At 37.9% G+C, this 15,641-nt stretch overlaps 2 protein-coding genes across 3 annotated transcripts in view; both read right to left on the bottom strand.

Moving 5' to 3' along the window:
* mag (myelin associated glycoprotein) overlaps positions 1–314 on the bottom strand; it is a 23,951-nt gene extending 23,637 nt beyond the window's left edge. The window contains exon 1 of the mRNA XM_014029679.1: positions 228–314. The gene's annotated coding sequence lies outside the window, so the exon portion shown is untranslated. The remainder of the gene's footprint in view (positions 1–227) is intronic.
* Positions 315–3,030: 2,716 nt separating this feature from the next.
* Positions 3,031–15,641, bottom strand: part of lsr (lipolysis stimulated lipoprotein receptor) — a 12,981-nt gene continuing 370 nt past the window's right edge. The window contains exons 2-11 of one of the 2 annotated variants that reach the window (XM_014029675.1): positions 15,017–15,346; positions 12,535–12,654; positions 12,177–12,233; positions 10,986–11,132; positions 9,925–10,098; positions 9,657–9,713; positions 9,336–9,452; positions 8,007–8,295; positions 4,119–4,578; positions 3,031–3,777 (exon numbers count right to left, since the gene is read on the bottom strand). In XM_014029675.1, coding sequence (XP_013885129.1) covers positions 3,742–3,777; positions 4,119–4,578; positions 8,007–8,295; positions 9,336–9,452; positions 9,657–9,713; positions 9,925–10,098; positions 10,986–11,132; positions 12,177–12,233; positions 12,535–12,654; positions 15,017–15,346 — 1,787 coding nt within the window. In that variant the 3' untranslated portion in view covers positions 3,031–3,741. The remainder of the gene's footprint in view (positions 3,778–4,118; positions 4,579–8,006; positions 8,296–9,335; positions 9,453–9,656; positions 9,714–9,924; positions 10,099–10,985; positions 11,133–12,176; positions 12,234–12,534; positions 12,655–15,016; positions 15,347–15,641) is intronic. The other variant, XM_014029676.1, reaches the window with a different exon arrangement.

Below are 15,641 nucleotides of genomic sequence, written 5' to 3'. Positions count from 1 at the left end.
TATATATATGTAGAGCAATGACAATGTTGTGAAATATCTGCTCCTTGTTTTGTCCCCAACTGGTCACACTCACAACAGTTCTAATACAAAGACAAGTTGTAACAGTTAACGCCTAAAATGATCAATTGTTTTAAGTAGAGAAAGCAAAAAAGAAAAATAACATATTGTGAATTTTCTCGTAAATTTACAAGTCTGTAAAAACTGTCAGAGAACAGCATCGCTCTTACCTTATCAGCTGATCTGATCAGAAGCCAGTGAGAAGCCCAGAGAGTCGTCCTCCCTCCTTCAGCGTTTGTTTTCTCTGCTGCTCTCCCTCCTCCTGCTCATTCACTCTCTCAGTGTGTTAACAGATTGGCTCTTTGGCATGAAAACCTGCGATTCTGTAGGTTGCTGGGGGAGCAGACACCACAACATTATTTAATTAAAGGACAATATATAACTATCATTCGGATTAAAGTGTGCTTACGACAATAACTTAGATGTAGGAAAGTAATATAGTGATAAAGAACAAAGAATTGTGTGTATTGAACAGAAAACTATCAAGTGTTACTGATCTGTCAGTACATTAAGGCTGCAGCCTCATCCAGCGAGTGAGAAGTGGAAAACTTTCAGTTGCACCTCACATCTGAGCGTGTCATCAGAGTCAGCAGAACCAAACAAGATACTGCAAAATAACCACACATTTACTCCCAATGTCTGTTTATAAGGCCGACTAATGTAACAGGTATGTTTTTGGTTTGTGGGTGGAAATTCACACATGCACATGAACATGCAAACTTCACACAGAGAGATGAAAACTGTGGGCAACAGTGTCTGCAGCCTTTTTTTGCACAATAAAACTGAGTAAGTGCATCGTACATTAGCATAATCACAGAGAACAAAAACTGAGTAATCACGTTATTATTCATGCGTTTTAAGGACAATTTCATCTGAGCATGTGAGGCTGTTTTCTAATTCAATGCAATTTGTTCTGTTTAAAAAAGTGTCTTAAAATAAAACTAAGCTGTAGGCCTAATATGTCACAGACACATCAAGAAAATTTGAGWAACATCAATTTATAACAAAGTTTAGGAATCAGAGGCGACTCATGCAGTTGTAGTTCATCGGTACAAAAATAAAATAAAGCTTCAGTGTCTTGGGATTGACTCAATACTTTAAAAGTCAAATCTGTTTATTATAATTACAGAATGAGCCTTAAATCTATCAGAACTCAAAAGTGTTTTCATGAAGCTATACAATGAGTTTTATGTGATGTCACTTAAAACAACCAATGAACAGAACTATTATGGATCAATAAATTAATTTAACATCGTCACCATCTCTTCACTTGCCTTTTATTGTGCTCGAACACTGAAAACAACCCAAACCATCTCGATTGGGCTCAGGTCCGGTGACTGTGGAGGCCAGGTCATCTGGCGCAGCACCCYATCACTCTCCTTCTTGGCCAAAAAGCCCTTACACAGCCTGGAGGTGTGTTTGGGGTCATTGTCTTGTTGAAAAATAAATGATGGTCCAACAAAACACAAACCGGATGGAACAGCATGCTGCTGTAAGATGCTGTGGTAGCCATGCTGGTTCAGTATGCCTTCAATTTTGAATACAGCCCCAACACTGTCACCAGCAAAGCACCCCCACACCATCACACCTCCTCCTCCATGCTTCATGGTGGGAACCAGGCATGTAGAGTYCATCCGTTCACATTTTCTGCATCGCACAAAGAGATGGTTGTTGGAACCAAAGATCTCAAATGTGGACTCATCAGACCAAAGCACAGATTGCCACTGGTCTAATGTCCATTCATTATGTTCTTTAGCCCAAAAAAAGTCTCTTCTGCTTGTTGCCTGTCCTTAGCAGTGGTTTCACAGTCGGCTCTTAGTTGTTCTAGAGATGTGTCTGCTGTTAGAACTCTGTGTGGCATTGACCTGTCCTCTAATCTGACCTGCTGTTAACCTGCCATTTCTGAGGCTGGTGACTCGGATGAACCTATCGTCCACAGCAGAGGTGACTCTTGGTCTTCCTTTCCTGGGGCGGTCCTCGTGAGCCAGTTTCTTTGTRGCACTTGATGGTTTTTGSGACTGYACTTGGGGACACTTTCAAAGTTTTCCCAATTTTTCAGACTGACTGATCTTCATTTCTTAAAGTAATGATGGCCACTCGTTTTTCTTTACTTAGCTGCTTTTTTCTTGCCATAATACAAATTCTAACAGTCTATGCAGTAGGACTATCAGCTGTGTRCTGTATCCACCTTCTGCACAACACAACTGATGGTCACAACCCCATTTAAAAGGCAAGAAATCCCACTTATTAAACCTGACAGGGCACACCTGTGACGTGAAAACCGTTTCAGGTGACTACCTCTTGAAGATCATCAAGAGAATGCCAAGGGTGTGTGAAGCAGTAATCAAAGAAAAAGGTGGCTACTTTAAAGAACCTAGATCATATTTTCAGTTGTTTCACACTTTTTTGTTAAGTATAATTCCACATCTTGCCCAAGGACATGACAGAGACAGCTGGGGGGGATTGAACCAGTGACCAAGCTGCCCCAAACGTTAAGTTGCTGCACTGTATGTTGGTTTAATAAACATAATAGCAGTTTTATTACATTTGGGTATGTAGCTCTCTGGTGGTGACAAAAAAACAAAGTTGTGGCTCCTTACATCATTTAAGTTGCCTATCTTTAAGGTGTACCACGTACAGTACAACCATTGTTAACAGTCAGTTTGTTATGGATGAAAAGCTCAGTCTGAATCTGTGTTAGTTGAATAGGTAAAAAAATATCTGGTTTCACTGAAGTGTGGCCTCCTACAGGACACAGCATACATAAAACATGTACAATGCCTTTAGGCCCAGGCTGCCCTTGAAAAAGAGATCTGGGATCTCAATGGGATTTGCCTGGATAAATAAGAATTAAATAAAAAATAAAATTTAAACTAACGTGAAGCTCAAATGATGCCACTCTCACACAGAAAAAATAAAATAAACAAAAGAGTGACATCTAGTGGAAAAATTGTTCAAGTCAACTACAAGACCTAGAAGCAAAAGCTTTATTGTAAAGACTGATTTCATTACATGATAATGATCATTTGCATTGTCAGAGAATAAAACAAGTCAGCTGTACAGCATACTGTAGATTAAAATGACATTGTGTAAAAAAAAGGTTAAAAAGTTGTTTGTTCACCAGCATTTTAAGTACAAAAGCGTTCTAACATGACTACAAGCAAAAAGCACAAATATAGTTCATTTCAATATACATAAGTTCTTACAAACATGTTTTTACAAGTACAAAAACAGAAAATATATAACAGCAAAGAACCCTGTAAAACCACACAAATATTACTTAAGTGATTCTACCGTAAAGTAAAAAAAAAAAAAAAAAAAAAAAAAAAAAAAAAAAAAAAAAAAAAACTAATTAGAACCCTTTAAAATGTCAAAAAGTAAATACCTAAACAGAAGAAGTATTTATTGACAGGGCTTTTACATCTACAATTAAAACTCTGTACAATATAAAGGCACTTGTGGCAGCCACAAATTTAATTCAAGGAAAGGCACGTTCATTTTATGTGCACCACTTCCAAGTAATTCTTAAGAAAAAAAATTACAAATCAGATTCAGCATCAATTTGAGCTCAGTAAAAAACATAAATCTGCACAGCATGTTAGTTGTGTGAGTAATATATACAATGTCAGAAACCAYCTATCTTTGAAATAAAAGGCTGAAGTTGCATCATCATGATGGTCGGCTTTACACCACCAGGCTCTCCCGACTCACAGCTCCATTCTGCAAAACAACAGGAACGTTTGATTAGGAAATAAATCAGTAACTATTATGTAAAAACATATTTCATCTTATTTTAATATTTTGTAAGAATTGCAGACAGCAATAAAAAAAATATACTTTCACCTACTGGTAATTTGTCAAATTTAATATACAACAAAACTTTAAATCTTCAATTTTTTTTCTATTTAAAATGCAATATGTTTTCTAGCCATTAACTTTAACTGCTCATTAGAAAACATTTTTTTTACTTTTTTCATTGATATAACTTTGACAGAAAGCTAAAACATCTACGTAAGGTTATTCTGATGTATATGTTAAAGCATTTATAATCTGTGACTTACCTTGCGAAGGTTACTTTTCTTTGAAGACGACACACTTTCATTGTCACTGTACGCAGGTGGYTGAGAGGGTGGGTAGTCATCGCGGCGGCCGGGATATCCAGARGGTGGGATTACAGGAAGTGGTGGGGGCCCACGTGGTGCCCTCTCCCGATCCAAGCGATCGCTCTCACTATCGAGCCGCTCCCGGCTGCGTGCCCTTTGCTGCTCGCCCAGCTTCTTCCTCTCCAAGGCTTCCCGCAGGAAGCTGTCATCGTAGTCGTCCCGGCCCCCGCCCCTGGGGCCATCCCCGTACCGGCGGTCCCGCTCCATCTCCATCAGATCGTCCCGGCTGCGACTGCGGCGCCCCCCGAGGTCGCTGTAGCCGTCCCCTTGTCTTCCCCTGCGATCGTCTGGGGAGTAGTCGCGACGTCTGCGGTCATCATAGCCACTGCGAGCGCTGTTGCTCCACTCATCATCCGAGCTAAACGGAAAGAAAGCAGAATATTGCATCAGTTAGACCTATGTCAATTAATACCAGTTTAGGTTGTGGTGCAAATTTAAACTTTGTGGAAGCCAACAGACTAAATGTATTTGTGTGAGACAGAACTGTTAAGTTAGTTAAAAGTGGTTGAAGTTACTGAAGTGAAGTCTTTTGGTTTAATTAAAATGCACCTGATTGAGCCAAAAAAAAAAAGAAAGAGTTTACTGTCTAGCATCACTACTTGCCTTTTTATGCCATTCTACTTTTCCAATTAATTGTGGTATTTAGCCAATAATGATTAATATGATGATTAATCCCCTGAATCCCCGCATGACCAATTTAAATCACTCTAGTGGGAAAGGTTTGCTCTCTGGAAAAATCTCTTCCAAATTGTGTCAAAAGTACAGACTTAAGGCCACATGTCAAACTCAAGGCCCCAAATGTGGCCTGCGGGTGACTCCTGTGTGGCCCTCCAGTGGGGTATATTACAGAACTTAAACAAACAAACAAACAAACAAACAAACAAACAAACAAACAAAACATTTGTCATATTTGAAGCAGAGAGGAGCATCAAGTAGGTTGACCAGGAAAATCCCCAGTCTGTCCGCCTGGAGATATTAATTATATTACCTCATCAAGTGCCGAAAAATAATCTATTAAAGTTTTTCTGATGATTAACTGCACACAACATGATTTTGCCTAACCSTAGCACAAACAACAAAACACCTCATTTCGAAACTATTAACGTTATCATTGGCGAACATTTTAWGCTTTAAGGGGACATTTGTGAGAAAGGCAGATGTTTGCTGAACATCAGTAGGAGAATTAATCACAAAAACCACAAGCAAATTTCCACATACCAGTTATAGATTTCCCACCCATTTCAATGGCCAACTTCAAAAACCACAAAATGCTACTGAAATGAACAAATAAATCTCTTCACAAAAGATCTAGCTTTGAAACGAAGGCTACTGTAAAATGTAAGTTTGGTATCTTCAGATTTATATTGTTTTGGCAAAAATCAACAAAGATGCATAAAGATAAATAGATTTTAGTTTCTCTGTTCTTTTATTTTTTTGTTTCGATTTCATTTATGTATTTACTCCTGTGATCTTTCAGTCACAGTAAGATATCTGAACCAACATGTAAATGAGTGAGATATCTCATTGTCTCATCAAAAAATAAATAAATAAAATGCCAAAAACTCAAAGCATTATGCCAATTGCAAGTTTCAGAATTTATAAAACAAGAAAAAGAACTGAAAAACAAGAAATAATGAGCTTGAATCACAAAATATGTAAAGGGAAAGGAAAAACGACACATACAGGTTAAATCTTCAAACAGTGCAGATGATCCACTGAACACACAGGCTAAATTAGAGAACAAAAATAATGTCATGTATAAAAATATGAATATCAGGAGATCATCATTGGTGACCTTGAGGTAACAGACAAGATGAGACYGTAAAAGCTGCTTTATTTGTCAGCTGCCTGAGAAAACAGAACCTTCACCCTCAGCTGCTGTGAGTAATTCAGAAAGCACCACACCCTGTGGTACAACAGGAGAAAGAAAAACAAAAAATAACCACAAAGGGGCCGACATTACTGTCAGCTTATCTTTGTGTAATAAATATTTATATCCATTATGTTGACAACACCAAGTTGATCAAATCTTATTTAAAATAAATGTAACATCTACTTTCTTGTAAAGCATGAGCTTTCAAAGAGATGGTTTTGCTAAATACATACATACATAAATACATACATACATACATACATACATACATACATACAGGTGCTGGTCATAAAATTAGAATATCATGAAAAAGTAGATTTATTTCAGTAATTCCATTTAAAAAGTGAAACTTGTATATTATATTCATACATTACATACAAACTCATATATTTCAAATGTTTATTTCGTTTAATTTTGATGATTACAAATGACAACAAATGAAAATCTCAAATTCAGCATATCAGAAAATTAGAATCTTGTGAAAAGTTTCAAAATGGATGGCACCTGGTACCACACTCTAATCAGCTAATTAACTCAAACCACCTGCAAAGGCCTTTAAATGGTCTTTCAGTCTAGTTCTATAGGCTACACAATCATGGGGAAGACTGCTGACTTGACAGTTGTCCAAAAGACGACCATCGACACCTTGCACAAGGTGGGCAAGACACAAAAGGTCATCGCTAAAGAGGCTGGCTGTTCACAGAGCTCTGTGTCCAAGCGCATTAATAGAGAGGCGAAGGGAAGGAAAAGATGTGGTCAAAAAAAATGTACAAGCAAGAGAGATAACCGCACCCTGGAGAGGATTGTGAAACAAAACCCATTCAAAAATGTGAGGGAGATTCACAAAGAGTGGACTGCAGCTGGAGYGAGTGCTTCAAGAACCACCACACACAGACGTATGAAAGACATGGGTTTCTGCTGTCGCATTCCTTGTGTCAAGCCACTCTTGAACCACAGACGGCGTCAGAAGCGTCTTGCCTGGGCTACAGAGAAACAGGACTGGACTGCTGGTGAGTGGTCCAAAGTCATGTTCTCTGATGAAAGTAAATTTTGCATTTCCTTTGGAAATCAAGGTCCCAGAGTCTGGAGGAAAAGAAGAGAGGCACTTCATCCACGTTGCTTGAAGTCCAGTGTAAAGTTTCCACAGTCAGTGATGGTTTGGGGTGCCATGTCATCTGCTGGTGTTGGTCCATTGTGTTTTCTGAGGTCCAGGGTCAACGCAGCCACATACCAGGAAGTTTTAGAGCACTTCATGCTTCCTGCTGCTGACCAACTTTTTGGAGATGCAGATTTCATTTTCCAACAGGACTTGGCACCTGCACACAGTGCCAAAGCTACCAGTACCTGGTTGAAGGACCATGGTATCCCTGTTCTTAATTGGCCAGCAAACTCTCCTGACCTTAACCCCATAGAAAATCTATGGGGTATTGTGAAGAAGAAGATGCAATTCACCAGACCCAACAATTCAGAAGAGCTAAAAGCCACTATTAGAGCAACCTGGGCTATCATAACACCTGAGCAGTGCCACAGACTGATCGACTCCATGCCACGCCGCATTGCTGCAGTAATACAGGCCAAAGGAGCCCCAACTAAATACTGAGTGCTGTACATGCTCATACTTTTCGTGTTCATACTTTTCAGTTGGCCAACATTTCTATAAATCCTTTGTTTTTATTGGTCTTCAGTAATATTCTAATTTTCTGATATGCTGAATTTGAGATTTTCATTTGTTGTCATTTGTAATCATCAAAATTAAAYGAAATAAACATTTGAAATATATGAGTTTGTATGTAATGTATGAATATAACATACAAGTTTCACTTTTTAAATGGAATTACTGAAATAAATCTACTTTTTCATGATATTCTAATTTTATGACCTGTACATACATACACACACACACACTCACTCACCGGCCTCTAGGCTCATCTGGGCGTCTGTGTGGGGGGTAGTCATCTCTGTACCCTCGCCCAACGTCATTGAGGTCATCCATGGAGCGGGCACGTGCGCGATTTTCCATGAAATCTCCACCACGCCGTCCATAGTCTCCACGGCGTTGGCCTTGCTGGGAAACACTGGTGATGGTGCTCATGGCTTCATCCTGATCATAAACAGTGGCCAGAGGTGGGGGCTGGGAACGGCCCCCGCGGCCTCGAGGCTCCACGCTGTCGTGCAGAGAACTGACTTCACTCATGTTGTCCACTGAGGAAAAACAAAAGAAATCAATTGAAATACATGTTTGGTTTCAGTGTAAGCAAGATAAATTACTGATGTTTCAGTGAGCATTACTACAGCTCAAATCAAAGATAATGAAGTCATTTGATTTATAATGAAAATACAGGTATACAACTTTGTTTCATGAGAAACATAGGAATTATTTGGCCTCACACTAAAACAATAAGGTTCTCCAACCTTTTGTTTCTCATTCACTTTAAATTGAAACTATGCAACAATTCACAACTCATGCAGTTTACTGCATCAAAGAAAAGTGCACAAACAAATTTGAAACCTGCAAGTAATCAGATCAAATGTGTTTCCTGGAAATATCAGAAAAAACTGATAGTTATTTCCCCGTACTGCAAATACAGTTTCTCAAAGTAGGGTGTGAAACCACAAGTCTGCAGATCAGATCTAAAGAATTTTTTTGTAGTATTCAACCATGGAGTGTTTCGTTGAAGATAATGCTACAAGGTATGAATCAGTAGTTCAGAACAAAGAAATTTGGCATCCATCATCAAGCTTATTTTAGTTCATTCAATGAATCCAGTTTTTGTTACTTCATGCCTTTCTGCAGTAAAAATTATATATTTTATTAAACACTGGTTTTATTTGAAACAATTCACAACAGTGGAGTTTAGTTATTGAAACTGCATTACTTTAAATTATTTGAATAAATAATTTCATATTATTAGCACTGTCAGCGTTTCCCCTATCATTATGCCCCCATGAGTTTCACGGCATGTAGTCATTTAATTTCAGTGATGCCAGATCACATCAAGAGCTATTTCATATCCACGTCTCTTATGAAATACCAACTTAAAAAAATAATAAAAATGAAAATGTGATTCATATTCTGCGTCACCAGTTACACCAGTAATATTCTATCAACCTCTGAAGGAAGTAGACTATTTTAATCCATAAAGATCATGACTGAATAAGTCTTGATAGACTGATTTATTTTACTTTTGGTGGTATGCGGTACACAAGTGTTATCGAACTACAGGAAGTACAAAGTCACTCACAGCGCTTGTAGTTGGCAGGTCGAGAGGGGTCCAATGAAGCAAGTTCCTTTTCCATGTAATAAATTGCACGTGTTGCATTTCCTTCAGGGTCCACATGAATACGATAACCACTGCGAGCTGTGGGTAAAACACAAACACGTACAGACTTTTTACTTTACTGGTGCTGAAGGCCACTGGAAATAAAACATATGCATTTCTGTAACATTGTTAATAAGGAAATTCCTCTTATTAAATAGATGTTGCAATAATACCCCAACTACACAAATTTCATCCCTACAGTGACCATTTGTTTGTGAGGCTTATTTTTTTCCATTTACTCACTGTGGTCTCCTCCACCATCGTGATCATGCATCAGTGGCACCTGTGATCCATGCCCCACTGAACACACAACAAATGACAAAACAAAACAAAACAAAACAAAAAATAAACAACCAGACATCAGAAAAGTTCAAAAATCAGAAAAACTGTCAAGCTGAAACTCAGTTTTGTGGAACCAGACTTCATTCACATTTATCTATTGTGTAAGCTGAGTCAGAAATGACTAATTAAAAATAAAGACTAAAAATAGAATTTTAAAGAAAGCGCCTACCCGAGCTCGCACCATCATAGTCACGACCATAACCATTCTGGGGAGGAACCATGCCGTTGGGCATGGGTTGAAGCTGTATGGCAGACATGGGCTGGCTGTACATACTGGGAGCATAAAGGGTAGCAGCATACTGACTGGGTATCCCTTTCTTCACTGCTTTTCCTGCTTCATACACTGCAAACAAACAAACAAGTTCAGTATACAGCAGAGAAAATAAATAAATACAAAGTTCAAGACAGCAATAGCATCAATAACAATAATTTCTTATCCCTTGCTTTTTTATTTACTGTGAAAAGGTGTTTGCAATTCAACCGTCAGTTTAAAATAAAAATCCCAAATAAAAATGTCCAGATATTTTGGAACTAAAATTGTATTTTTAAATTACAAGGAAATATGGTTAAAATATAATTTAGGTCAATAGTTTCCAATCTATTTTCCTCTAAGCCCCACTTTCTTCCTTCCAAGCCAAGCAGAGTACCACCACTTCTGTCAAAGATGCTTTCAAACTTGATCTCTTTATCAATAAAAGAAGAACTCCTACAGATTTTCAATTATTCAAATGGACTTGGTGCTCTCTGGCCCCCCAGGTTGGGAACTGCTGGTTTAGGTAGACTCTTTGTTGGTCTTATGCATGTTCACTTAAAGCTTCAGCTACCCATGGGTCAAAATGACCCATGAAGTCTCAGTTATAAAACTAAGGCCTCGTGGGTTGTGCCATTGGCAGCAGAAGGGTTTAACCACGACTGGCATTATTTCTTGACATGATCATTCACCACTGGATGTAGTTACTCTACTTACTCCAAAAACAAACAGATTACTGATGAATTTATACTTCATTTTCTTAGTTTTAAAGTTGGCATATATAAATAAGCTATTTTTTAATAAAAAAAAAAGAACTGATAGAGTTGACCTGTCACAAATTTATTCAACATTTTTAAAATCTATGGGGTCAGACAGAATTGTATCGAGGGCCAGCTCTAGCCTGTGGGCCTTGAAGTTGGCCCATGCACCGTAGAGGAAAACCTTGTACAGTTTTAACGTATTTTCTATTTGATACTCACATGCTCGTGGGCAGCAGCACCGTTCAGGGCAGCAGGGGCAGCTGACGTAGCAGCAGCAGGTGTGTGGACAACACTGGCACCAACAGATCCCGATCAGCATCAGCAGTAACAGAAAGCCCAAAACCACCAAAACTACCAGGAGCCAGTCTGTGTGGACCACAAAGAAGTCATTTATGTTAGAGGTTTACAGCTGAACTGCATTTCAGGTATTCAACTAAGTGATATGCATGGTTTATTATGTTATATTACTTATTAACTTAGAACTGTGCTGACTGTTTAGCTTGCTTTGTGTTGTTAATCCTTTGACAGAGGGATGAAAGTTGACACTGAGTTAATTTTATCAGAGTTCAAATGTATATAATATGCCACTGATCTGTAAAAGGTGAGAAGAAAACAAGGAGGTCTGTGTTACAACTAGCCAGTTTTCTCATGATTATGCAACATTAGTCCCACCGTCAAAACAGTTTTTTTTTTAAGTTTTGCCAAACTGGAAAATCCAGTACACTGAATGTCAGTTCAGGCAGGACAAAACACAGACATGATATACTATGCTTGTTGTAAATAATAAGCTAAAACACAGTTGGAATGTGTAGACAAGAATGTGTGTTGAGTAATTTTTGCTGCTCAGCACTGAAATACAAGACGAAACCTGATCCACATTAAAACAGTCTAACATGAATCCTAGCAAGTTGAATTAAAGGCTTGTTGGTTCTTCAATATGGCTTTTTTTGTTATCCAAAGCAATTCATATTTTATCTCAATTGAATAGAGAAAGCTTAGACAAACAGCAAACGTTCTATGATTAAAATATCTGGTTTCCTTGGATTCAACTTGTTAGGATTACTGCATGGCTGAGAATCTATAAAAGAAAAACAGTGTGAAAAATGAAAGCAGTGGGGAAGAAAGAAAATCAAAAACAGAGGAACGAGTCATTACATCATTCTAGTTTCAACTCTAGAACCGGATGTTTTTCTCATTATGAATCACATTTGCCACATACAGTGTATTTACTGAATGACTTCAGCTATTTCCTATCTAAACTCTTCAAACCGTTTAGCAGAAGACTTTAGGGGTTTGAAAAAAAAAACACAAGCTTAGTAGACTTCATAGCAGCCACAACATTGAGAAATCCCACCTTGACAACAAGATCTAATAACCCTAAACTAAACTAAATAAAAGGGCTTGTACTACCTTCCATAACCAGTAAGTCAATGCCAGGCAGGAGGTCAGTAGTATTTGACTTTCTCTCTGCGAAAGAAAGATAAAGCCACAATTACTTTAAGGTGATGTCTAACTTATTGTCGACAACTTGACTCCAAATAGTTCTGAAGAAACCAGTTTGTGGCAAACATCCTCTCTCATGGACCAAAGTCCCCTAATAGTCCAGTCACTTGTGCAAGAATCAAATCAGTGGTTCTCTTAGTACATTTCCCCCTCACATACAGTATTTGAAGAAGAAAATCTTCTTAGAGAAATAAGGGGAAAAAAGGGGGAAGGAAACAGAACAGTTAGAGCAAGGAATGTTCTTCAAAAACTAAAAAGGACTTACCAAGTACAATTAGTTCAACGTAATCTTCGCCATTTCCTGTAAGATCTTGGGATGAGACCACTGAGCAGACGTAAACACCACTGTCTCCCCATGCAGTTTGCGCAATGTTCAGTTCTGCATCTGTGAGTAACAGGTTTTCAGTGATTTAATGTTATTAGATTGAATTCCCATTGGAAACATTWAGTTACAATATTTTGACATTTCAAACAAGACTTTTAATATCACYGAATGTGTGTGGATGCTTCTTTAGAGAGACTGCATTGTCTTCATTCTTCAGAAAACTTACTTTTAGTATAACAGTATCTCACTCCTTTGACAGAAAACCTCAAAGGCTACAATCCCAAATATACAGGCAGATAATTTCACAAAACAGGATTAAATCTGCCCATCTTCATTTTTAAAGTGYATTTTRTCAGAATAAATAATAAATGTAGGGACAGATGACAAAGTAAGTACAGAGCTAGCCTTGGTGGGTATGATGAAAGCAGCGGTGGGMAACAAAATAATCTGYATGGCCTAGATTACAGTTGTGTAATTTAACTCTCAACATATCCTGAGCCACCCACTATTCTCCAGTAGTTGTTGCCCAGTGAAATACTACCCTAAGAGCTCACTTTACTTGGTGCTGATCCAGTTACTTTTGATAATCGTATATACACATTTCCCTTTCAATAATAAGACTGACCAACAATGGATAACTCAAAGGACATTTAAACATTAATGTTTAAGAATCTTTTATAAATGAAGAGTAACAAAGTTCTTTACACCAGATAAAAACAAACAGACATAATAAACTGTAGTAGCAATTTTTCTGTTAAGTGTGTTTTCTTGCAAAATCAGAGTTTATGAGACAGTGAGTATAATAAATGTYATAAATTAAGGCAGCATTCTATTTCACAAAACCACTTACTTTGCTGCCCTACTCCTGTTTYGCATATTTGCTCAGGGGATGAGGGGTTTCCCAAATCTTTTTGTGACACAGTGGGCGATGAAAGGGGTGAAGCTAGCGAGGCCTTGGGGTTTTTCATGGGTAAACTTGGAATAAAAAAGTTTAAGTTGTGTTTGAAATACCCTCACCTATGAAAGCACATTCTCTGTTAAAAATAGTTTGCTGGAAAAAAAAAAAACACTCTGTCTATTGTGACGTACATCAATGTACTTTGCTCGGCATCCATAACAAGCATTAAATAATATGCTGTGGGCTAGAATAACTAGTTTTACATGACATGGACTAATTAATGTTTACCTTAAATCGTGACAACTGATGATRTTTTGTCTTCTTAAAGGAGGATTCCATTTCACAGTCATTTGTTATCTTTTTTTTTTTAACTTTCCGACTTTGTACTAGGAGCCAACATTTAGACATTGGGATAATACATTAGGAAATGAAATTATGTCCAAAAAGTTCAGTTTTGTTTTTCTGTATCTAGAATTTAGAATTTGTAACAGCTTCAAAAGGCCTGACCTGCAGTTTGCAAATATTCCCTCAAGGATTCAATTGAGCCATGACAGAGGATTTAGGAAAGCATAAAGAAACATGTGAGTGGGAGGGACTGTGGTGGAAACAGTTATTTTTTAACAGCAGAAGTCAACAAAATGACACAGGCTTATGACCAAAGTTCTGATTTACTTTAACCTAGAACCAAGGAAGAAGTAAGAGAGGTCTAGTTTAAATTTTAAACATTAAAAAGTTACTTTTATTCTGTGATTTGATTTTAAAACTTTAACTCATCAAGCCGAAAGGTAAGACACCAAGCTGTAAACTCTGACTCCAATCAAAGCCTTTTTTTTTGTGCCTCCATTAATTTAAACTTTATCATGTTGAGTGGTTTCATTCTGATTGTGCTAAATGGCTTTTAAAAGTCTCTGAATTAGTAATAAATTTAAAATTGCAAATAGATTGATAATATGTGAAGTACCAACAATACATTTTTTTGGTCTCAAATCAAACTCTCTTTATTCTTTGTCTTGACCATATTAATAAATAAAAACTAATTGTGCGTGTACGTTTTTGTTACCTGGTGGGGACGATTTTTGACCAATTCCAGGGTACACAACTTGGTGACGACCCACTGTTACTTATGGGGACAAAAGCCCGGTCCCCATTTGGGGAATTATCATTGGCGGATCTGGGGTTAGGTTTAGGAACAAGTCGTGAATTTAGTTTTTTGGGGTAGGTTTGGGGTTGGGTATGTACTGGTGTGGTTGGGTTTAGGGTAAGGGGTCAGGGTTAGGCTGTGAAAATGACTGGTAAATGAATGGAAGTCAATGCAAAGTCCCCATAAAGATAGAAGAACAAACATGTTTGTGTGTATGGCATAAAAAATAAGTTTTTCTTGAATGTGTTACATTATAAAAATTAGAACATGTAAAGATCATTTATACTTTTTAAAATCAAATTTACTTATAAAATAAAGATAAGACAGCATCCTAATTGAACAATTACATCAAATTTTTGTCATTCAAGCTTTGACCAACTCACCATTCGTGAAACTGACTTTTCGACCCTGATATTCCTTGCCCAGGGTAACGGCGGTGCCTTGCTTCGAGGCCACAATGCGGACCGTTCTCTGGCTGTCCGCACACTCGATGTTGGGGTTATAGTTCGGGTTATTTTGTGCCAAGGCAGTATCTGCACTGCTGGGACTGAGTGCAGCCTGAATCGGGTCCCTGCAGTATGATTTATACTTCCAAGTGATGACGGGAGGCTGAGAAGGAGACGTTTGGTACTGACAGGTGAGGGTCACCGGCTGGAAGAGGATGACAACGTACTTCTTGGTGGGACACTGGACTGAAACGGCCAGGGCTGACTCTAGGAAACATTAGAAAWTATACACAGATTAGCATTCATAGAGAAAATACGGGCTGTGAAATTAATCGAGTTAACTCTGATTAATTTTAGTGCTGCRTGGGCATAGATTAAACATTTTAATYGYGATTAATCGCGAYTAAAATTTACAATCACTTTACTATRGCTGAATATGTAGCTTTGTATGTTGCAATGCACTCAGTGCATGCCAGGTCATGTTTGTAAATGAGAAGTGGTTCTCAAACAGTTTACTTATTATTTTTCACTAGTCCATCATATGGTCATGCTACACATTCTC

The sequence above is a fragment of the Austrofundulus limnaeus genome, unplaced genomic scaffold, assembly GCF_001266775.1.
Source record: "Austrofundulus limnaeus strain Quisiro unplaced genomic scaffold, Austrofundulus_limnaeus-1.0 Scaffold940, whole genome shotgun sequence".
Lineage (NCBI taxonomy): Eukaryota > Metazoa > Chordata > Actinopteri > Cyprinodontiformes > Rivulidae > Austrofundulus > Austrofundulus limnaeus.
This window is presented reverse-complemented; position numbering and strand designations above follow the sequence as displayed.